Here is a 21,570-nt window from a genome sequence, read left to right on the forward strand (position 1 = left end):
CTTTGTTTTAGTTTGTTCTTTGTTTCAATATTTCAAATTTCTTTCACCACTCAAAAGCTCCCTCCAGCACCATAGGTTGACCCCCAATACTATCCGACGGTTTCTGTGCCACCTTCCATCCATTTATCCTGACACAGAGAGCCGTTTTTAATTTCCCAGGAAATCCTTGTGAGCTTTCCAATCTGTCTCTTGCTTTCCATTGTATCTCAGATGTCCGACTCTGCATTATGGCCCATGTTGGGGGTCTTACTGGTGGTGCTCTACCTATTGCGCCAGAAACCCGATGCACGCCTCAAGCAGATCCCCATTATCAGATACAGTGATTACCTACCGGACCTCTTCAACCGGTTCATCTTCTACCCAAAGGCGAAGTCGATGATATACGGGGGTTATGAGAAAGTCCTGTAACGCGAAGATAAGTATTCGCAATGTGCTGACTTGGATAATAGTTCAAGAATGATCCCTTTCGTATGCTCACCGGTGATGGAGAGATTGTTGTCTTGCCTATCAAGTATGTGGAGGAGTTGAAGCATCTTCCGCCATCGATCATTAGCTCTTTGGATGCGCAGTTTGAGGTATAGTCATTACTATCTCTTTTGCGGCCGGAGGGATATATTATGCTTACTAGGTGCAAAGCTGAGTATACATGAGCTAGAATGCGCTCGGGGAATACACCAACATCAAGGTCAACAGCTATCTGCCTTCGAACACTGTTCGTAAGCGTCTGACTCCCAGTATTGGTATGTGTTTTTGAACATATTCAACTCAGGACATATAATTTCTTCCACTAACGCTACGCAGCTCGGATCACACCGTGGATACTTGACGAATTGCGCTACGCCTTCGACTCTGTCCTCCCAGATTGTGAAGGTGAAATCACTCGATACTATTCAATGGACTTTCTAACACTATCGTTGATCCCGGGCAAAGGCCAATGGATCACCGTCAAGGCCCACGAAATGTTCGTCAGACTAATTTCGCGTGCAACCTCCCGAGTCCTCGCCCACTCCCTCCGGCGCAACGATCAATGGCTCGACATCGCAAGCAACTACTCAGTCAACGTGGGTATAACCATCCTCCTCCTACGTCCATTCCCAAACTTTATCAGGCCCTTTATTGCCCCCTTCCTCCCCTCAGTCCGACAAATGAAGAAACAGCTCCAATTCGCCAAGAACCTCTTCGTCCCAATGATTGAAGAGCGTCGCGCTGCCGAAGCGGCCAATGACCCGTCCTATGTCAAGCCGGACGACTTCCTGCAGTGGATGATGGATATGGCAGAGGACGAGCAGGATCTCGACCCCGAGGCGCTGGCACATCACAATCTGATTTTGATGAGCTTGGCTGTTGTGCACACGAGTTCTATCGCCCTGTGTCAGATTCTTTACGATTTGATTTCAATGCCGGAGTATATCGAGCCATTGCGTGAAGAAATCATGCAGACGCTGAGTAGTGGGTGGGATAATGCTACCAAGGCATCATTTGATGCCCAGAAACGCTTGGATAGTTTCCTACGTGAGTCGCAGCGTTGGGGTCCACCAGGCGAATGTGCGTGATCCTCTTTTATTGCTATTTTGTTTGGTATTTTCCTACACCTGCTAACCTGACCCAACTCAGTGTCAATGCACCGCATCGTGAAAATGCCCTTGACGCTATCAGACGGCCTACATCTCCCTCGGGGAGTACATATCTGCTTCCCATCGGGTCCCATCAGCAAAGATCCAAATTTCATCTCGAATCCAGCTATTTTTGACGGATTCCGATGGTGTCAGGATCCAGCAGATAGAAATGCACTAATATCATTGAGTACAACTTCAAATAGGAGTGCTGAAAAGCAGAAGAAAGAGCAGAATGGAACATCAACGGGTCCATCTCCCACTACCAACTTCATCAGTATCAGTCCGTCGAACATGCACTTTGGATTCGGTCGTCAAGCTTGCCCGGGTCGCTTTTTCGCCGCGAGCACGATCAAGGCGATCATGAGCCGGATTATCATGGAGTATGAATTCAAGTTTGAGGGTGATCGAGTTGGATGGAGACCGGCGAATATTGGTATTGGAGAACATATCTTCCCCAATACTAATACGAGGGTATTGTTTCGAAAGAGGCAAAGGTAAAATTGAGAGTCCTTGTTACTTCGTATCGCTGTGCAGGTGCAGGGGTTCTTGAGGCTTTCGTTCTCAATGAGATTGCCTTGCCGCGCCTTGAGCGAGTTCCTTTATTGGAGGACTAGAAGATATTCATCAAGGGAGAGCTTTTGAGTTATGGCATCATTTCATTTGCTATCTTGTTTTCTTGATTTATGTTGCTCATTTTCAAATACACAAAGGCAGGCATAAAGACCAGCCGTACGCAGTTCGCACGACCAGGCTATACCCACAAGACCCCCATTTGCACAATGGTTAGGACCGTAGTTTCAGCACTCTCTAACCTCGAGAGGAAAGAGTTCCATCAGGTTACTAGTTGGTCACGGGTGCAGCACCACCCCGACCACCTCGGCCGCGACCACGGTGTCCATTGCCACGTCCTCGTCCACGACCACGGCCCCGGTCCATCCCCTGGGGTGGAGGCATCTGAGACATGTTCCTGGGGTGGAAGTTCGGGTTATTCTGAATAATACCCTCACTAGGGTCGCTGTTATCGACTGAGGTATACCCACCTCTGTGTCCACCTCGGCCACGGTTTCCGTTACCGCGGGGGCCACGAGGGAGGCCGTTGTTGTTGGGATGAGGGCGGTGCGGAAGCACCATAGGCTGGCCATCGTTCATAGCAACACGGCCACCACGGTGAACATTCTGGCCAGACACCGCGCCCTTGAACGAACCTCTCAATGGTGGAGGAGCGGCCGCATTTCTCAGCTGGCCTTGTCCATTGGGGCCCAAGGGAGCACCATAGCCACCAACGGTGAGAGGGATTGGTGTTTGGCTGGGTTGCTGGTTGGTTGCAGCACGGGAGCTGACAACCAACTGTCGGAAGGAGAGGTTCAGAACAGATGATGCAAGCACTGTCTGTCCGCGGAAGGGGGAGCAACGGCCCCCAAGAGTAGTTCCACTCATGAAGCTCGTGTCGAACAGGACATCAAGCAGAAGAGCACGAGATGTTCTCGTGAGACCGACCACCGTACCACGGGACGCGATGGGCACTTTACCCGAATCCTGGCAATACACAACCCGATCTCCAAGCTTGAACGTCTGATTGCCCAGGCGATGTTCAACGTCGGCGGGACGAAGCAGAGCGCCACGAGGAATCTTGCGAAGCGTTTTGAAATCCACTTGAGGTACACCGAGTTCGTCGGCATCCTGTTCAATCAACTGGACGATGTCGGAATCCAGTTGCTCGGCATCGAGAGGTACTCTCTCGAAGTCCCGGCTCTCAATAGACTTCAGCCATTCTCGGATATCCTTCATCTTAGCGATGGCGATGTCCTCGGAATAGAAATCGGTGGGGGAATAGCGATCCTGTTGAGGATTACGCTGAATGCCAGCGATAAATTCGGGGAAATTGATCATGTACTGGTGCAACAGGTCAATTGTCTTTTGGCTGAACTCCCATCCAGATTGACCGCGGCGAGAGTACCCAAGAACCTTTTGCTTCCGGGCCTCAAATTTCAGGTTCAGGCCCAGATTCACTCGCGTGTTGTCGATATCAACGGAAAAGGAAGACGTGATCTTGGCCAGCACCAAAGGGTTGAGGTTGAGGTTGCGAGCAATAGCGTAGGAGGGCATATAAGGGCAGTATTGTTCAGACTGCCTGACTCGTGCCTTTCCGAACTCGGGTTCGCGATCTTTCAATGCTGCGACCAACCCGTTTACCTTGCCGTCGGTATGCCCTTTGATCTGGAGGGGCCGTCCGTAGTTGAAGTCACCGAGGAAAAATGCGCGAGACTCTAGGGGGAACTCTTCTTCGACAGGGAGAGCCTCCTTCTCAATGAATCGTTCATCGGGGTTAACAACATCATCGACAACAGTCTGGAGGGCGTAATCGGTCTCTTGGCCAGGAATATCGGCAAAGTCCTTGATCACGGCACCTGCGTCGGTCTTGATCATGCCCTTTAGAGGCTGAATATGAACCATAGACTCCACACTTCCAATGATCATACCAAGACGCTTGCTGTAGTGGCTTTCGATCCTGTGCGCTTTCTTCTTGAATTGCTCGATTTGCTGAGGAGTGTGAGGAATTTGCACAACGTGTTGCTCGCCTGGCGGAAGGATGTAGTCAAACAGCTCGTCCGAAACGCGAATGACGAGCGCCTCTTGTAAATATGGATAGCCAACATGAACTCGCTTTCCAAGTTTCTGCTTGGCCAACTCAACGCCGGATCGGCTTCCTGGGTCAAGAAGAGTGATGACTTGACTCTCATTGCGGCTTTCCTGCTGGAACACGGTAACTCCATGGAAACCCAACTGGCCGACATGGGGCAGTGTCTTGACACTAGGGAAGCCGGCCAGAGCCGCCTCGCCGAGATGTACACCTTCCATCAGGCCATTGTATGGCTCAAGTCCCTCCATGGTGGGAAGGTCGAAGAGATTTTCAATGCAGTGGCAGTAGGGAAGGTCAGGGAACACACCAGGCATCGAAGACGGGTACACAAAGTTCACATCAGGCGAATAAGTGAACTTCAAGCTAGCCCCGAAGGAGTTGCGAGCTTTTTCATCGGGAGTGAGGAATTTCTCCTTGCTTTTGAGGGCATTCAAAAGCCGTGTCTCGTCGATGAAAGGAATTTTGACCACGGCTTCCCACTCCATCTTTTTTCCATTCATGTCCAGATCGAAATCGCGAGGGTAGAAATCAATGATAGGAGAGTCGGGGGAGGTCATGAGATCCCAATAGGCAGTTGGAACGATCTTTTTACTGCGGTCCGGCAAGACACCCATCAGCTGATCGTACGGTCGGAAAGGCTGCCCAAGTCGGAAGTTCATGTCGGCACCAAGACCCTTTTTCACATCTGACATCCAACGTAAGTATAAACAACGGAAAAATCAAGACACCAAGAACAGTGTCCCAGCAAAGATTGACTGACCAGAAATCATAGGTGCATAATGATACCGGAAGAACCAGGGCCACGAAGCAATACCACGATAATAATAGAACAAGACCCACTGCAGACCTTGGACGTAGTTCTCTGTCAACTGCTTCATCTCCTCTTCGTTATCAAGTCCCCAGCCAAACTTGGAACGATAGTAACTGTCCTTCCATTCCTGGAACTTGGCGTCGTACTTCTTCTCAGCGGCTTCTTGCGCCTCCTCGGCTGTCATATCCTGGACCTTCGCCCGTTCGTACTTGCGAATAATGCGCTGGACGGCCATAGATGCTTCCTCATCTTCGTCATCTTCGTCATCTTCATCGTCGCCTTCCGGCTGTGGGAGCTGAATGCGCATGAATCGATCGCCAGTCTCGTTGTCCACGGTGGACCACTGCACGCGGAGCTCGTCCGCGAGTCTCTCAAGGAACGCCCGATCACGAGCCGGAAGAGTGGGAGGGAAATCCAGTGGCTTGGACTGGGATACCTTGCCAGGCCGATTTAGGACATAATTCTTCACTTTCTTGAGAAGGTCCTTTTGGGCCGAGGTAATGGTCAACTCTTTCGACTTCTGCTTCAGCTCCAGCGTTCCGTCATTGCCATTCTGCTTGGCCTTGATCCACTGTGCATCGGAGTTCTCGGCCTGGAAAAATCGGTGCTCAACCTCGCTCAGGGCCTCCACGAGAATTCCAAGTCGTCCCACATTGATCACACCTTCCTCATTGATGTATCCACCCATCTTTCGCAACACGTCCTTGTAGATCTTGAACATGAGTGCCAGCGCACCCTCGTTGATATGTAGGTTGGGCAAATTCGGCAAGAAATCATTTCCAACAAAGAATGCCATGAGAATGAAATCATCAATCACGCGCTCCATGTCAAATGGGAAATTGAGGGCGCCTTCTTGTTCTAGTTCCTGGAACTCCAGCTCCAGATATTCCCGAACCATACTGAGATGCAAAAGATAAAAGTTCTGGTGCTCGAGCTCCTTTGGTTTCTTGGATACTTGGCGGCCGAAAGTCACCTCCTCTCGGAGGAGACAGAAGTGAGGGTCATGACTGAGCAGACCCAGCATGATAAGATCAGCATCCAGACCATAAAGACAATGGCGGACGTTTGGATGGTAATCGGGTTGCGCTTTCGCGCGCCGAATGTATTCCATGATCTTGTGTTCACCCTCACCAGGCACCTCGTGGCCCGAGAGCACAATCTCAACCCCCTGCCAATCGGCATCTTCCGAGATCTTCTTGTTGATAAAATACTTCAGTTGTTGCGTCAATTTCGCCATGAACTCGGTACCAGGCGTAATGCAGTTGCTGTCGAATGCATCTTCCTTGGGCATCTCCAGGCCTTGTTGGATGGCTTTCTCCTTGGCCACCTCGGCGTCCAGCGCCGTCCTAAAGCGACGCGCGCGTTGTTGGTTCATCTTGGCGCGTGGGGCCACACCATCCACCGCCATAAAAAAGAGCTTCTTTGGTTTGATCTTGCCGAACAAGTGCTCGATGTAGTTGAAGATCGCGATGAACATCTGCTCCTCGGTCATTCGGAATGTCGGGGAGTCGCTGTCTTTATGCGTGCAGTTGTGAATAATACCGTTCATATCGAGGTACAGGCTATCGAACTCGGGGATGCGGCTCTCAGCGATCAGCATGGAGATCGCGGGATACCGCTCGCTCAGCCAGCGGAAGAACTTCGGAACACCCATGGTGGCGATGGGTTCGAGTCAAAGGATTCGTAAGATCGGGATAAGGAGAAAAAATGAAAAGACCAGCTACAGGATTTTGCTGGGGTGAGGGGAGATTGAAGGTGACGATCGGAGGAATCAGAGTGAACTGGTGATCGAAGAAAGCAAGCTCAACCGAGGATGGAGGAGTAACGTGAAGAGATGAGGGGATCTCAAAAGGGTAGATACCACAGGGTCAGGATATTCAAGAGTTGTGTAAAGTAAGAAAGGGAGCCCCAGCAGGGGGAAAGGAAAGGAGGGAGACGTCTAAAGTCGTGAGTCGTGGAGAAGGAAGCTTTCCAAGGTGTCGGGCTGTTCTTGGAGTCACCGCCAAGCCTCAGACGTCCCAATTAGGTCTAGCGGTCCCTTAGTCGTCGCCCATGAACAATTAACGATTAAACGCGGTCTGAGCTTGCCCGTCGCAAAGTCGCGTTCGTGTTCGTGAAATCGCAGTGCCTTTCCACACCATTACCCCAGTTCCAGCTACACATTTCCCGGCAGATAGATCTTTTACAGCTTGTTCGTGATCGCATTGGTTATTGTTGTCCTATAACAGCACTATGGAGCCCTATGAGGAGGAGCATGGTGAGTGGCTACAGCTCTCTGAAGTGGCAGGAAATCTCCAACTAACAGGTCGATAGCTGGAGTGGAAGATCAGGAGAAAGAGCAAGAGCACACTCAAGAGAAGATCATCAATGAAGGTAAATTGACTTCTCTCGTTATCATACTCCTCTACTTCAGCATCTCTATGCTGCACGCGATCTCGATCCCGCCTTCGATCATCATGGCTAACCCCAGACGCCTCTACGCAGAGTACAAGACATGGAAGAAAAATGCACCTTTCCTTTACGATATGATCCTCAGTACAGCTCTTGAGTGGCCGACTCTGACCACTCAGTGGTTGCCTGATGTGCAAGCGTCAGTAGCTCCAAGCTCCAAGCATCCGCAAGTCTCCCGGATTGGACATTCCCGACTGATCTTTCTCTCACAGTGTTCCCGACAAGCCCTACTCTACTCATCGCCTTCTCATCGGTACCCATACCGCTGGGGATGCTCAGAACTACCTCCAGATCGCCCATGTCCAACTTCCCAATGCTAATGCCCCCAACCCTGATGACTACGATGAGGACAAGGGCGAAATCGGTGGCTATGGGGGTGGCTCAAAGAAGCCGCCTATGGAAATCAAGTTCAACATTGTCCAGAAGATTGACCACCAGGGAGAGGTCAACAAGGCCCGCTATCAACCACAAAATCCCAACATCATTGCAACCATGTGCACGGATGGCCGGGTGATGATCTGGGATCGCTCAAAGCACCCGAGCATGCCTACGGGAACTGTGAACCCTCAGATGGAGCTTTTAGGTCATGAGGCAGAAGGTTTTGGTCTGAGCTGGAACCCTCATGATGCTGGCCACCTCGCAACAGGTAGTGAAGACAAGACAGTCAGACTTTGGTGAGAACTACCGGTTAACGAGGTGTCGAATTGGCATTCATGAGCTCTTTGCTAATATATATGCAGGGACATTACTACATACACCAAGGGCAACAAGGCTGTCAAGCCCACCCGTACCTACACCCACCACTCCTCCATCGTCAACGACGTCCAGCATCACCCTCTTCACTCATCCCTGATTGGTACGGTCTCCGACGATATCACACTCCAGATCATCGATGTCCGTAATGCGGACAGCACTCGAGCCGTTGCCTCCGTTGGCGGCGAGCACCGGGATGCCATCAACTCGATTGCCTTCAATCCCGCTTCAGAGACAATCCTGGCTACAGGATCTGCTGATAAGACCATTGGCATCTGGGACTTGCGCAACCTGAAGGCCAAGCTGCACTCTCTTGAGGGGCATACCGACTCTGTGCAATCTATTGCCTGGCATCCCTTCGAGGAGTCCGTGCTGGCTAGCTCTAGCTACGACCGGAAGATCATGTTCTGGGACCTCAGTCGAGCAGGCGAGGAACAGACACCCGAAGATGCCCAGGATGGACCGCCAGAACTGTAAGTCACCCGACGTCGCGTGCTTTGTCCTCTTGGTTTTCGGATGACTGACTTCTTTCTTTAGCCTTTTCATGCACGGTGGACACACTAACCGCATCTCCGACTTCAGCTGGAACCTCAATGATCCGTGGGTGCTTTGCTCAGCTGCCGAGGACAACTTGCTGCAGGTATGGAAGGTTGCAGACGCGATCGTGGGCAAGGATCTGGATGATGTGCCGACGGAGGAGCTAGAGGCATGATCTGACTTGCCCGGCTGACTCTCCTCCTTTCCCGCAATGACTCCCGTGGTTCTTCGCCATTTTGTTCTTTTCTGATATAGTTGCGGGCGAAATGCTTCATAATTGGGGGATAGTTCAAAAAACATATGAATACCAATGATTAATTCAATCAAGAAGCCGCCGCGATTACCTATCTGCTATCATATGTAGTTTTTCATACTTGCCTGGCTTAATTCCGGCAAGAAATACTCTTTCACTTCGTCCTTGAAATAGCCCTATGGATATTGCATTCCATAATGATCACACGCAGTTCTAACTTTTAGTGATGAGGTTGGAACGTTCGTCAATATGTGAGCAGACACGCCCGTAGGTGGGGTGTGAGACATATCTTATCACTGGGGCTGTAAGGTTATACTCGGGAAATTTTCGACCAAATTGGCATAAAAGTCCAATGGGTCGGTCCAGTTACGGGAGCCACCAATTAATACATTCCTATTACAGAGAAATAGCACACTTTCCTTCAACTTCTCGAGAGCGAAACCCCGAAATCCTTCGGATGCTCATAGTCCTCCGCGGACAACGTGATGGCACCACCGGAGCAGTACGGCTGGAAAAGGCAGGCGGTGCCGGGAAAAATGAGGGGAACTGATTCAAACGGGCTTAGCGTCCCGTGATTTCGGATTGCATTTGCGTCAAAAAAAAGTAGAGTCATCATGTCGCTGACAATGTTCTGCTAAGCCCATTGATTTTATTCTGCCTCCATATCAGGTTCATTATTGAGTCTACCAGCCCTTCCGAATACCCTCAGTTCATCAGTCATGGGTGCCGGCTCTCCTCCAGGCCCGGCTAAGCCGTCGGCCATACCGTCCCACATGCTGAACGGCAGCTCACCCCTCCAATCCTCCACGGCGGCCGGCAGCGGGACTCGTACTCGTGATATTCGGGAACGTGAGAGTCTCAATTCCTCCATTCGCTGCTCCTTCGCGCCTCGTGTTCCCGCTGAATTTGAGGGCCTTGACGCCAAGGCCCCCCCCGCGGGTGAGTCCACTGCCTCCACAGCTGCTACCGAAGCCGGAGCTTCCCAGACTGCCTTGAGCCTGCGGTATGTTCTCATTTGCATCTTTATACTCAACATTTTGTTTATATCTGACATAGTAGCAGCGGTAGACTTCTTCTGAACGAGCCTCCCCGCGACCCCCGGGATGAGGGCGGTCCATTGACCCCGCCGGCGACATCAAGCCGCCCCGAAAGCCCCTATACCATGTACCCTCCTATCGACTTTGACGGTCTTAGTTGGCCCTGTGAGTGAAATCGCTTCAACCGCGCTCCCGTTTTTATGATATTCATTCTAACCATTTTTTTTCTTTTCGCCACCAGGCCCCGGTACTCGGCAGCGGTTGGAGTCAACTCCAGAGGAGAACGAAGAGCGTATCAAGAAGCTTGCGGGAGCAGTGAGGACAATTCTGGAATGTGTTGGTGAAGATCCCGAGCGCGAGGGTCTCCGCGAGACCCCGGAGCGATATGCCAAGGCTATGCTCTACTTCACCAAGGGCTATGAGGAGAATGTGCGGGATTTGGTCAATGGCGCAGTATTCCACGAGGACCATGATGAGCTGGTCATCGTCAAGGACATTGACGTGTTTTCGCTGTGCGAGCACCACATGGTGCCTTTTACTGGCAAGGTAGGACAGACCCTGCATATGTTCCTCATCGAATCATGCTGACCAATGTGGGGCAGATGCATATCGGCTACATCCCGGCTCGTCGTGTCCTTGGCCTCTCTAAGCTAGCCCGCTTGGCTGAGATGTTCTCTCGCAGACTTCAAGTCCAGGAGCGGTTGACCAAACAGGTTGCTCTGGCAATCTCCGAAGTCCTCAAGCCCCGAGGTGTGGGAGTTGTCATGGAATCCTCCCACTGTGGGGGGGGGTGTGCGGGGTGTCCAAAGACTGGCAGCACCACGACCACCAGCTGCATGCTGGGATGCAAGCGGTGGAGTGCTAAGACTCGTGAGGAGTTCTTGACGCTGTTGCACCGGCGATAGAGCATTCTTGTCTTTATTACCTTCCCCTGCTACATTTGGCTGTTTTTTCCTTTCTCAGCCGGGGAGACAAGTTACGATTTTGGAGTTTTGGTGGTGACCTTTCAACAGGTTTAATTCAATGCTGGCTTTCTTCTCATGAGCATGTTGCTCTAGCACGGATCTGGGTGTCTATTTTCTCTATTTTGTCTATGTTTCTTGCCGTTCTTCCCAAATCTTGGTTCTTGCATATACCTTGGAATGATGCCGACGCCCTGCGATCTTTCAACCCGCCGTCTTCAGGGACTTTGAAAGCAAGCACCCCACATATTCTCACGCTTGCATTGTCCCGACTCAACGATGACACACTTTCATTTCACGATGTTTAGACTAACACACCCTCCACAGGGCCATTTCTGCTTTTGAGTTTAGTTGGAGTTTAGTTCTGGAGGCTGAACCCCTTCTGGCGGCACCGGCGAGGCTGTTTCAACACTTAACGTTTCATACTGTACCTTCTCAACACCTGATAGCAGGACCTGTCTCTACTTATTTATACATGTCCAATGTGCTATATTCAGAATAAGATATTGAAAATCCCTGCGAAAGCTTCGTCGCTCATAAAAAAGAGAATAACTAGTGTATTGTTCCTAGATGCTCCCCGTGGGTCACCATGGCCATCGCAAGGTAAATGATCCCTGGAGATGTCTTCACTACCAGGGTATTGGGTAGTGGATCACCAAACGCGAGAGAGCCTAGAGAATCTAAGGGTGAAAACGAGTCGTCAACTTTGGGATTAACCTGCTCGGGAGGAGCAAACAGTCAGCAATGGATCTTATTGAACTCCCAAAGAGGAAATCGGCACGATTGCTTCCAAGGCTACGATGATATCCCAATCGGGAATCTAGGCACTGTTGTTTTCTCCCCCAGAAACCTCACCATCATCAACGATGATAAATAGGTCCTTCATCTTCCTTCTTCTCCTTCTCTCTTCTCCTCTTCCCCGAAGTGTCAAAGGCGATTTCAATTTCGTGAGTACGTCCCGAGAAGGAGAAGATCGACTTGGTTATTTATTCTGCCTTTCACGCGAGTCTGACTGATATATGGCGGGCACATTTGTTGTTCATATATTGGAACAACCGCGTTCAAGCAGCATGCCAACGAGAGTTGCTGCTTTACCTATCTATCAGCTCGTTACCACTGACTGGAAGCTAACCTCTGGGCATATCTAGTCTGAAACCAACCACACATCAGCCAAGCAAATGCTCACAGCCTCATGGATTCCAACATGTCGAATGAGCCTACCGAGACGCGGTACAGCGAAACCAATACGCCACAGGACTCCAATGACCAGGCACTCATCAGCATGGAACTCTCTCAAACCGAACTACTGGGGGATATTGATCTAGACGAGATCGAGCAGATACTTGCGGAATATGACCCCACATTCAATCAGGCCGCAATGGACGAATTCCTCGCAAACTTCAATGTTCCAACACCACCTCCCGAATCTTCCCCGATGCCCTCACGCCCCCCACCACAACTGGTTAATAGTCAAGAGGCCATGCAGGCGTACTTGATTCAAATGCAGGTGTACGCTGGCATTCCTGAGGAGAATATCCAGCCGATGCACTCATCCGGTACCGCGGGACGATATCGCGGTCCGGTGCTCTTTCGGTACACCAACAACGACCTCAGAATTCCCCTCATCCCTCCGGCGACCTTTACCGGTCGCCTAGCCCCTCTGCCCTCTCATGATAATATTTCATGGAATCTGCAGACATTGGAATACGTCACTGGCCTTACTCAGAACAACTGCCCACCTAACAATGTGAGTATTCACCTCCTTTGTTGAGAAACGAGGAGGAGCTTCTGCGAGTCCTTCCGAAGCGGTCCTCCAAGTTCAATGTGCTCGAATTCCAAACATGTCGTATAGGTTGAATACTAATCACATTCTTTGAATAGCAAATTTTTGTCCTGAATCGGAACATTGGAGCCGCTGGGCTTCTGCCAATGGCTTCCAACGACGATGATTTGGATGTTGATGTTTCCGAAACGGATGATTCGAGCCAAATTTATGTAGCCGAAGATTTTGATGACATTGAGATTCAAGAGGATGGCGATACGGATGAGAGTGAAAGCATGCAAAGTTGAGCCTGGATATGGCTCCACCATCTGTACTGCCAACAATCTAACGGATCTGATACATAGCTGCGATGTGGTATGGCGATAATAATGAATTTGGTGAAGGATGGGAGCACGCCGATTGTCTAATAATGGAAACCAAGGAAAATGAGAGTGTATAGTATCTGCATATGATAATACTAAGCGACCTACCTACTGTAAACACAACCTTAAAATATAACGTAATATCTTATAGGTCGGCTTGGCACCCCGCAGTATCATGTGACCTTCATCACATGATCTGCACCTTCCAGCTCCGCCGCAACCTCAGCCTGATGTGACATTCTCACCACCTTCTCCGAGTCACGGTACAGCTTCCATGTGGCGTACTATTCCTTAGTGGATCATCTCCAGATCTGATCATCACTCTAGCACATACCCGTATATTCCCCCTTTCCCATCTGTGGCTCTCTCTTTACCGATGAGGGACGTCAGTACTTCAGACCCCCATGCCAGCTCATCCCACCCAACCTCCTGCCGGGTATCAGCTCGCCCAGGGCGTCCCTTTCACAATAATCCATGCGACATGCGCGACATGGAGTTTCTGCTGGGTGACCAGAAGCTGCTTGTTGTGGACTGATGTTTCTTAAAATGGAGAGCGATTGCGATCATGGAGTGATCGGGGGGGACTGCCATTTTTGAATTACACTGCTAGACATGTCTCGGCTTGACTTGGACAAACTAACAGGAGGGCCTTTGTCCCCCTTCCCATGATGGACGCTATCGTGTCGCTACTTTCATGCGACCTTTACCAACATCGCTTCTTGTTCCTTAAACCCACTTTGAACGACTTTCGCCTGGCACGACATCCTGGCGATTTCAGATCTCGAAACTGTGATACCTACAGTGAGATTTCCTGAGCTTCTTTCCCTTCCACAGCTTCTGCGCCAAACAACATGCTGCACCTAGGCCCGTTAGCCTATGATGGTCCTTGTTACCTTCAGATGGACGTGATCCTACGTCCAACTGTTGTAAAACGCCAGCAGTCACTGCCCAGGCAGTAGATCCTCACTTTCGCTCCAGCAACTCCCAGCAATACTAACGACGTTTCCGAGTTGGGCTCATCACCCCACGCTACCCGACATATACCAACCCGAGAACGGACACTGTCGACAATGATGCAGCATGTTGCGTGAATGCTGATATCTTCGCACTGGCGAGACTGAAAGTGAACATCAAGGCAGATGAGCTTGCTGGCCACCACATGAGCCTCCTGCGGAGTGTGGCCTGGCTGTGCATCATTGGGCCTAGGCCATGGTCATTGTGACTTTATGCAGAACGTAGATAGATGCAGATCTATGGGGACACAAATCCCCGTGATCTTTTCTTTCAGAATCCGCTATGCGGCACGGAGAGAGAATCAGAACGCCACCGAAGCAGAGTGTTGGGGCTGTGCTTCATGCAAGACTCACGGCACGGGATGTTCCTCCCGCCCTGCGAGGACTGTCCAGTTCGTCTCTTTGCCTCGGAAGATCGGTCGGCCAAAGGCTGCCTCAGACGCGAGTGAAAAGCGACAACTGGCTATTGCTGAATCCTGCCATCCCGTGGATTTACCCTGGCGGCTGCATATCGCAACCACTCAATTGACTTCAGCTGTAGAGCCTCGCAGGTCGACCATCACCGGCACACCACCTCATAGTGGCCTGCATGACGGTCTCGCACTGGTCAATTATACAACTCGGCATCTAGTAGACCTTCAATTTCTATGCACTAGAGTGACTTCCGAGTCCAAGTAACGGGTGCGTATAAATTTCCCCCACGTTTAGTGGTCCCTTGGCTCATCGGCTTTACAGTACACCGGAAAAACAGATTATCCGGACCCTCTCCCAATCCGAAAGACTTCCGCCTGAGAACGCGGTCACGATCCAGTGTCGGCTCCACCTACTTCGCTTCCTCCGACATCTAGGAGACTCCTGCATCCACTTCTGGATTGTCCATCCTTACATCTTCATTGTTTGGCACTGCCAGATGCCGCTGGCGAAAACTTCATGGCTGGGTCTCGTAGGAGTCCGGTGCTGAGAGACCCGAGGAGCGGCGATCCAGACCGTGACCCCCGGGACAGGGACCGTCGCAGAGGTCGAGGATCGAATCGAGACCGGGGCAGAAGTCGCTATCGTGATCGAGGAGGCCGTCAGTCGCGGGCAAATGACCGCCATTTCGACTATCCCAACAGGTCGCCACCACCACGCGCGTCCCGCTTCGGCCCTGACCCATCTCACCCATCGAATGACTTCCCTCTGGACGGATTTCCTCCTCGAGGTTCTCCCGGTCCTTCGTCCGGGTTCCGCGACTCTCGACGGTCAGACCATGATAACCCTCGACCTTCGTCATCCAGTGACTTGAGGAACATCCATACATCTAAGCCCGCGAGCAAGGATACTCAAGGATTCCGGCACGACGACTCACCATTCGGGCCACCATCTAAACGCAAAAGAACCCGCAGTCCATCCCCTAGGGGTCAACGCCCTCCATTCCCCCAACGTCGTTCATCATTTGCCAAAAATGGAGACAAACGCGACTGGAGCCCCCATCCAGGAGCCGGGCGCGCTTCCCAGGACGTGGTGCCCCTAGAGGGCGTTCTCCCAATCGGGGTCGAGATCGCCGGGGTAAAGACCGTCGTCGACCTGATGTCCCACGATCCGGCCACTCGAGATCACCTGTCCGGGATAGGGAATCTCGTCTCTCACCTGATCGACGACCTCGATCACCTACCGATGACTACAGCGACAGAGATTCTCGATACCGGTCCGTATCTCGGCACTCTGCACGATCGGCAGCATCGAAGGCTTCCGCCTATTCATCCTACTCCAGAGGAGACGAGGGAATGCACTCAAATCGACCTATCAAGGCTGTTGTCGACGATCGTGGTCGTTCTCCTTCGCCTCCTGGACGGGTTTCGAGTCTCAATGGCAGCAGCAGAGCTGTCCCTGGCGAGCGCCGAGCCAGCTTGCGAGACGCTTTTCCAATGCTTGAAATGCGTGCACCTGATATCCATGACAAGCAGCAGCGGCGCCGGCCCGCACGGCCGAATCTAGAAACTGGGTCCTATACAACCTCACCGCAATTGAAGACGCCCACGAGATCTCATCATGGCTCCCCTCAACCAGAGTCTCCTCATTCTGGAGGCCGAGGCGGCTGGAAAGGCCCGGCTGCACAGTCTGCGTCTGAGTAAGTCATCCGTTGTCCCAGTCTCACTTTCACGTCTCTTGTGCCTTGGCTAATCTTCCTGCTTGGTTTCGTTGTCATAGCCATTCCCCCAATCATCGACGTGAGGGGCACTATTCACAGAACGCCTCTGCTGAGCACTACCGCCAGAATCACCATGGGCCGTTCAATGGCTCGTCTGATAACCATCCTCAACCCTCTCACAGTGGCCCACCCCGCCGAGGCGGACCTTCTGACCACCGAGGAGATCAACCTAGTCATGGGCCAGTTCGCCGATTTTCTGGCTCCGGTCCGAGTGGCCCTATGAATCGTGGTAAGAATGGCCATTTCAATAACTCGCAATGGACTGCCTCCGGCTCTCATGGTCGTGCTGGCCCGCCTAGCCTTCACGGCTCACAAACCCCTTCCACTCGGCCGCCGTCAGCAAATGACCCGCAGTCTCCCCGTGTGGTTGAGCCTGAGAACCGGCCCAAGTCTGGTGGCAGGACCTTCCAAAGAGATGATGATACTCGCGCTCCACCCGCATCGGAAGAGTCTATAAAACAAAATATGCCTCCTCCGAATCGCGAACCACAGGTTACAACCCCCGCAGACAAGAGCGGAAAATTCAGCTTTACCTTCAAGGCAAAAACCACGCCTACGCCTGCCCCAAAGCCTGTTCCAGATCTTGCGCAACGAATGCAAGTACGTGAGCCACCACCCCGCGTACCTGCAGCAGATCCGCCGACCCCCCGTAATCGGCTCACCAATGGCCCAATGCCTAGTTACAAACCCGAGCCTCGGTTTGACCGCCGGGATCGGGGTCGGGACAGGGGTCGTGATCGAGGTCGCGATGCGCGAGACCGTCGGGACTTCCGGGATCAGCGAGAACCGCGAGACTTTCATGGTGATAACCGGGATCGAAGAGAGGACCGCCGGCCAGACAATCGTCGAGACCGACGGAAGAACGACCGTCCCCCCGACGTCCGAGAGAGCCGTCGTAAAGAGCCATCTCCGCAGCCTCCGCGAGATGTACCGCCGAAGCAGAAAAAGATCCTTACTCGTCTCAAACCCCGGCCGACCATACCTGAGGAATATGCAAATGCCGATTCGGTTTACTACCGCAAGCCAGGCAATGAGTCTGTCATTGGCGCTGGTACATACGGCAAGGTGTTCAAAGGCATTCATGTCTACACTCAACGCATGGTCGCGCTCAAGAAGATTCGAATGGAAGGCGAAAAAGATGGCTTCCCCGTGACTGCCGTGCGAGAGATCAAACTACTCCAGCATCTTCGCAACCACAACGTGGTCAGTCTGCTGGAGGTCATGGTTGAGAGGAATGAGTGTTTCATGGTCTTTGAGTACCTCTCACACGATCTGACGGGGTTGATCAATCATCCCACGTTTTCTCTCACTCTCCCGCACAAGAAAGATCTAGCCAAGCAGATGTTCGAAGGACTAAGCTACCTTCACCACCGTGGCGTTCTTCACCGAGATATCAAAGCTGCCAACATTCTGATCAGCAACACTGGCCAGCTGAAATATGCAGACTTTGGTCTAGCGCGATTCTTTTCCAAGAGCCGGCCGCTTGACTATACAAACCGAGTCATTACCATCTGGTATCGACCCCCGGAACTTCTACTGGGTGAGACTCGATACGGTCCCAGCGTGGACGTGTGGAGTGCGGCATGCGTGTGCATGGAGATGTTCACCAAGAAGGCTGTCTTCCCCGGCGAAGGTAGCGAACTTAGTCAGCTTGACAAGATCTACAACACTCTGGGTACTCCAACACGGGCTGAATGGCCCGACATTGTGGAAATGCCGTGGTTCCAGCTGATGCAACCTGCCGAACGCAAGAAGCGAGTCTTTGAAGATCATTACCGCGATATCCTAACACCCGCCGCACTGGATATGATCACGCAAGTCTTCCGGTATGACCCTAGCAAGCGACCAAGCGCCGACGAAGTACTGCAGCACCCATTCTTTGTGTCAGAGGAACCCGCCCCTCATCAAGCTATCGAGTAAGATACTGTCCCCATCGTTTTACCTGTCCCTTCCTGACTAAATATTTACTACAGATTGGAGCATGTTGAAGGGGACTGGCACGAGTTCGAGTCCAAAGCTCTGCGCAAGGAGGCCAGGCGAGCCGAGCAGCAGAGCCAGAAGGACCGGGAGAAGCGCAAGGCCGAGACATCTGTTCCGACGAGTGATCGGGACCCTAAGAGGGTTCGTGCCGAAGGGACTGACCAGACATCTAGTCAAGCATGAGCGGGAATGGATGGTGCTACTTGATATCTAATCTTATTTTTTGGCATTCGGTGGTTTATTATGGCATCGGGCATGGCTGGAGGAATGGCTTGCATCTGCGACTCGATTTTTTCTTCCACGGGGCATCATTTTCAGGGGATATCCTGGGCTTGTTTCTGTCACATATTGCCCACCAGCATAAAAATGCTTGTTTATTCTGAAATCGGTTCTCTGCATGTAGAATGCAGGCGCTAAGCTATTTAAAGCATACAGTATTTATGGATCTAGACGGAAGGGGTAGGAGGGCACGAGGGTGTAGAAGGCTTTAGGACGGTCGGACAGACGTTGGGAGTCCACATCTTTCAACGGCCTAAGAAGAAAGATTGAAAGAAAGCGAACAGAATGAAAAGCTACTGAATGTCTTTGTTAGCATCAAGCCGGTGCAAGTTCTAAACAAGTAGTTCGTGCTATCAGAGGGTGTGTTTTGCAGTATCAGACTTTGCCTGTTGACCTCACGCCCAACCAGCCTCGTAGGATGAAGGCGGTTGAGGCCTCGGATTACCAGAGAGCTCATAGAGATTTCGTCATAGAAGAAACAAATTGATTGACATTTGATATGATTGCTTGATGAATAGGGCAAATAGCTATCAGGGAACGTACCCTACCAGGATCGAGGTCCATCATCATGAACCGACCATGCACCGAACACGTCGGGCAAAAGCCAAAGGAATGTCTCGTCTGTCAGGTCATCAACGCATCCTGGGAAGCTCGGAAGAGCCCTCGTGATGATGGTTTTAGAAGCGACATTTTATTCTCGACACACACGGCGGAAACGCCAGGGTATTGGAAAGGACAGACCCTGGCGGTGATTTGAGTAGGTGGTCTTGCGTGAAGAAGAAAAGAAGAAAAGAAACAGAAACAGAAAAGCAGAAGAAAATAAAAAGCCCGGAAAAAAAGACGGTGCGGGCGGCAGGCGAGGCGGGCGATGATTGGTTCGTTGGTCCCTGTGGATGGAGCTGCTGGGCAGGTATCCAAATCCATTTGCATTTGGTATTTGCGTCTGCTTCACTTTCTGTCTTCACTGACTCCCACCTTCGACCCTGTTTCTTCCCTTCTCCCCCCCCCCACCTTTCTAACCTGCCACCTTCTACAACCCACTTGTCCTCTACCGTCTTCCTCCATTCTCTTCTTGACCATCCAGTTTTCCACTACCAACCTTCCATCCGCCCTTGCTTGACGACATCACTCGGCTTCCGAACTTATACCCCCGCCACCTCACCCGCTTCCTCCGCCTCCATCCACCACTCTTCAATTCTACTCGCCCATTTTTGAACTTTCGGTCGCTGCGACCCGTTATCCTATTCTCTGATTGAACAGTGCCAGTCCTGTTTTTGCGCTGTCCGGTCGCCTTCCCGTGCTCTTTGTCCCTCCCGCATGACCGCTCGTGTCTCGGGCAGTCACACCCGCCGTCATGGATAATGCCAACCTGTGGACTCGTCGGGCAAAGTAAGTATCCGTGGAGTGCGCGGATCATTTTGAATGAGATAGCATAGCTAATTTCGTACCCTCCCCTTCTCTCCAGCTCCTCCAAATTGTCCCTGTCCATGTCCGGGACGGACGGCAAGGACGGTGCCCGCGTTGACCTGCCCCGCCCATCCAAACGCTTCGGTCCCGACAGCTCCCACGGCCGCTCAAATCCTTTTAACGCAATCTCCCCACTATCTGCCGGCGTCTCCTCGCCCTCCACCAATGCCTCGTCTGCATTCGGCCTCGGCTCCGGCGCTTTCGCTTCGTTCGGCGCACCCAAGACCCCGGGTGGCTCTTCAGAAGTGAAGACCCCCGGGGACAAGCGCGATATCTCGACAGAGCAGGAAGATCTGATGAGGTCCAAGTCGCACGCCAACGGTCCCGCTGGTCTCGGAGAGCATGCGTTGAAGTCTACCTGGATCGTCTGGTACCGACCACCCACACCCAAGTACTCCGACTATGAGAAGTCGACAGTGCCACTTGCCTCGATAGCATCGGTAGAGAGCTTCTGGGCGGTTTATTCGCATCTCAAGCGGCCTTCGCTGCTCCCGACAGTGTCGGACTACCACATTTTCAAGAAGGGTATCCGCCCTGTGTGGGAGGATGAGGCCAACAAGCGAGGTGGCAAGTGGATTGTTCGGTTGAAGAAGGGTGTCGCTGATCGGTACTGGGAGGATCTGCTGCTCGCCCTGGTGGGTGACCAGTTTGCCGAGGCTGGTGACGAAGTCTGTGGTGCCGTCTTGAGCGTGCGGGGTGGCGAGGATGTTTTGAGTGTGTGGACCAAGAACGATGGCGGGCGGAACATTAAGATCAGGTATGGCCTTTTTTGTTGCCGAGAAATGCATGATTCTACGACGGTACATGAAAACTAACACGACTTACTACAGAGAAACGATCAAGCGCATGCTCGCCTTCCCCGCAGACACCAACATCGTCTGGAAGAGCCACGATGACAGCATTGCCCAGCGCTCCGCCATTGACCAGGCGCGCCATGAAAAGTCTCAAACCTCGGTCTCTAACCCTACGGGCCACCTAGGATCCGAGCGGCGACGCACCGGCCACGACGACTCGGACAAAGGCAAGGGAACCGCCGCCCTGTGAATGCCTGGTCTCGACATTCTCGGTCTTGAGCCCTGTATAGTAAAGTCAACCAAAAAAAAAAGATATCATGCACAATTTACTACTCATTGGGACGCGTTTGGGTCTGGGGGGGACGGTGGGGCATCGAGGCGAACTCAGCGGTTTTGATTTGATTTTTATGTCTTGGGTGAACCGATTATGTCTATTCTGTCTTTTTTTTTTGCCCCGAGCTTATGTGCGATGCTTCTGTTGTCTCTTCCTTTTTCTTGGCCTCTCTGCTAGTTCTGCGCAACAAAACCGCTGCAGCTTTGATTGCAGCCGGCGTACTTTGCCTGATGTCCAAATAGCCCTCTCTTGCAGATTACCGTTGTGGGTGGCTCCTGATCAACCACCTATGACTGATAGCTCTCT

At 51.9% G+C, this 21,570-nt stretch overlaps 8 protein-coding genes across 8 annotated transcripts; 7 read left to right on the top strand and 1 right to left on the bottom strand.

The window, feature by feature from the left end:
* Nucleotides 1-210: 210 nt before the first annotated feature.
* On the top strand, nucleotides 211-2,114 carry N7458_003010 (cytochrome P450; the record flags this gene model as incomplete). The annotated part of the gene is made up of 5 exons (XM_056906393.1): nucleotides 211-399; nucleotides 450-575; nucleotides 656-740; nucleotides 802-1,545; nucleotides 1,615-2,114. The coding sequence occupies 5 exons, from the start codon at nucleotides 211-213 to the stop codon at nucleotides 2,112-2,114; spliced, it is 1,644 nt and encodes a 547-aa protein (XP_056770500.1).
* Nucleotides 2,115-2,456: 342 nt separating this feature from the next.
* On the bottom strand, nucleotides 2,457-6,722 carry N7458_003011 (chromatin-binding exonuclease XRN1; the record flags this gene model as incomplete). The annotated part of the gene is made up of 2 exons (XM_056906394.1): nucleotides 2,457-4,942; nucleotides 5,018-6,722. 2 exons carry the CDS (start codon nucleotides 6,720-6,722, stop codon nucleotides 2,457-2,459), a joined length of 4,191 nt encoding a protein of 1,396 aa, XP_056770501.1.
* Nucleotides 6,723-7,300: 578 nt separating this feature from the next.
* N7458_003012 (WD repeat RBAP46/RBAP48/MSI1 family protein) lies at nucleotides 7,301-8,984 on the top strand (the record flags this gene model as incomplete). The annotated part of the gene is made up of 5 exons (XM_056906395.1): nucleotides 7,301-7,325; nucleotides 7,382-7,658; nucleotides 7,732-8,193; nucleotides 8,260-8,745; nucleotides 8,810-8,984. 5 exons carry the CDS (start codon nucleotides 7,301-7,303, stop codon nucleotides 8,982-8,984), a joined length of 1,425 nt encoding a protein of 474 aa, XP_056770502.1.
* A 797-nt stretch (nucleotides 8,985-9,781) lies between these two features.
* Nucleotides 9,782-11,004, top strand: N7458_003013 (GTP cyclohydrolase I; the record flags this gene model as incomplete). Its single annotated transcript, XM_056906396.1, has 4 exons — nucleotides 9,782-10,065; nucleotides 10,125-10,264; nucleotides 10,341-10,645; nucleotides 10,702-11,004. The coding sequence occupies 4 exons, from the start codon at nucleotides 9,782-9,784 to the stop codon at nucleotides 11,002-11,004; spliced, it is 1,032 nt and encodes a 343-aa protein (XP_056770503.1).
* Nucleotides 11,005-12,253: 1,249 nt separating this feature from the next.
* Nucleotides 12,254-13,131, top strand: N7458_003014 (uncharacterized protein; the record flags this gene model as incomplete). The annotated part of the gene is made up of 2 exons (XM_056906397.1): nucleotides 12,254-12,808; nucleotides 12,943-13,131. 2 exons carry the CDS (start codon nucleotides 12,254-12,256, stop codon nucleotides 13,129-13,131), a joined length of 744 nt encoding a protein of 247 aa, XP_056770504.1.
* Nucleotides 13,132-15,149: 2,018 nt separating this feature from the next.
* N7458_003015 (uncharacterized protein) lies at nucleotides 15,150-16,196 on the top strand (the record flags this gene model as incomplete). The annotated part of the gene is made up of 1 exon (XM_056906398.1): nucleotides 15,150-16,196. One exon carries the CDS (start codon nucleotides 15,150-15,152, stop codon nucleotides 16,194-16,196), a length of 1,047 nt encoding a protein of 348 aa, XP_056770505.1.
* A 54-nt stretch (nucleotides 16,197-16,250) lies between these two features.
* N7458_003016 (putative protein kinase) lies at nucleotides 16,251-18,573 on the top strand (the record flags this gene model as incomplete). The annotated part of the gene is made up of 4 exons (XM_056906399.1): nucleotides 16,251-16,329; nucleotides 16,410-16,582; nucleotides 16,645-18,326; nucleotides 18,384-18,573. The coding sequence occupies 4 exons, from the start codon at nucleotides 16,251-16,253 to the stop codon at nucleotides 18,571-18,573; spliced, it is 2,124 nt and encodes a 707-aa protein (XP_056770506.1).
* A 1,450-nt stretch (nucleotides 18,574-20,023) lies between these two features.
* On the top strand, nucleotides 20,024-21,180 carry N7458_003017 (eukaryotic translation initiation factor 4E; the record flags this gene model as incomplete). Its single annotated transcript, XM_056906400.1, has 3 exons — nucleotides 20,024-20,058; nucleotides 20,135-20,893; nucleotides 20,967-21,180. 3 exons carry the CDS (start codon nucleotides 20,024-20,026, stop codon nucleotides 21,178-21,180), a joined length of 1,008 nt encoding a protein of 335 aa, XP_056770507.1.
* Between the last annotated feature and the right edge of the window lie 390 nt (nucleotides 21,181-21,570).

Source organism: Penicillium daleae, assembly GCF_028827525.1.
Source record: "Penicillium daleae strain IBT 16125 chromosome Unknown utg000002l_segment0_segment0, whole genome shotgun sequence".
Taxonomy (NCBI): domain Eukaryota; kingdom Fungi; phylum Ascomycota; class Eurotiomycetes; order Eurotiales; family Aspergillaceae; genus Penicillium; species Penicillium daleae.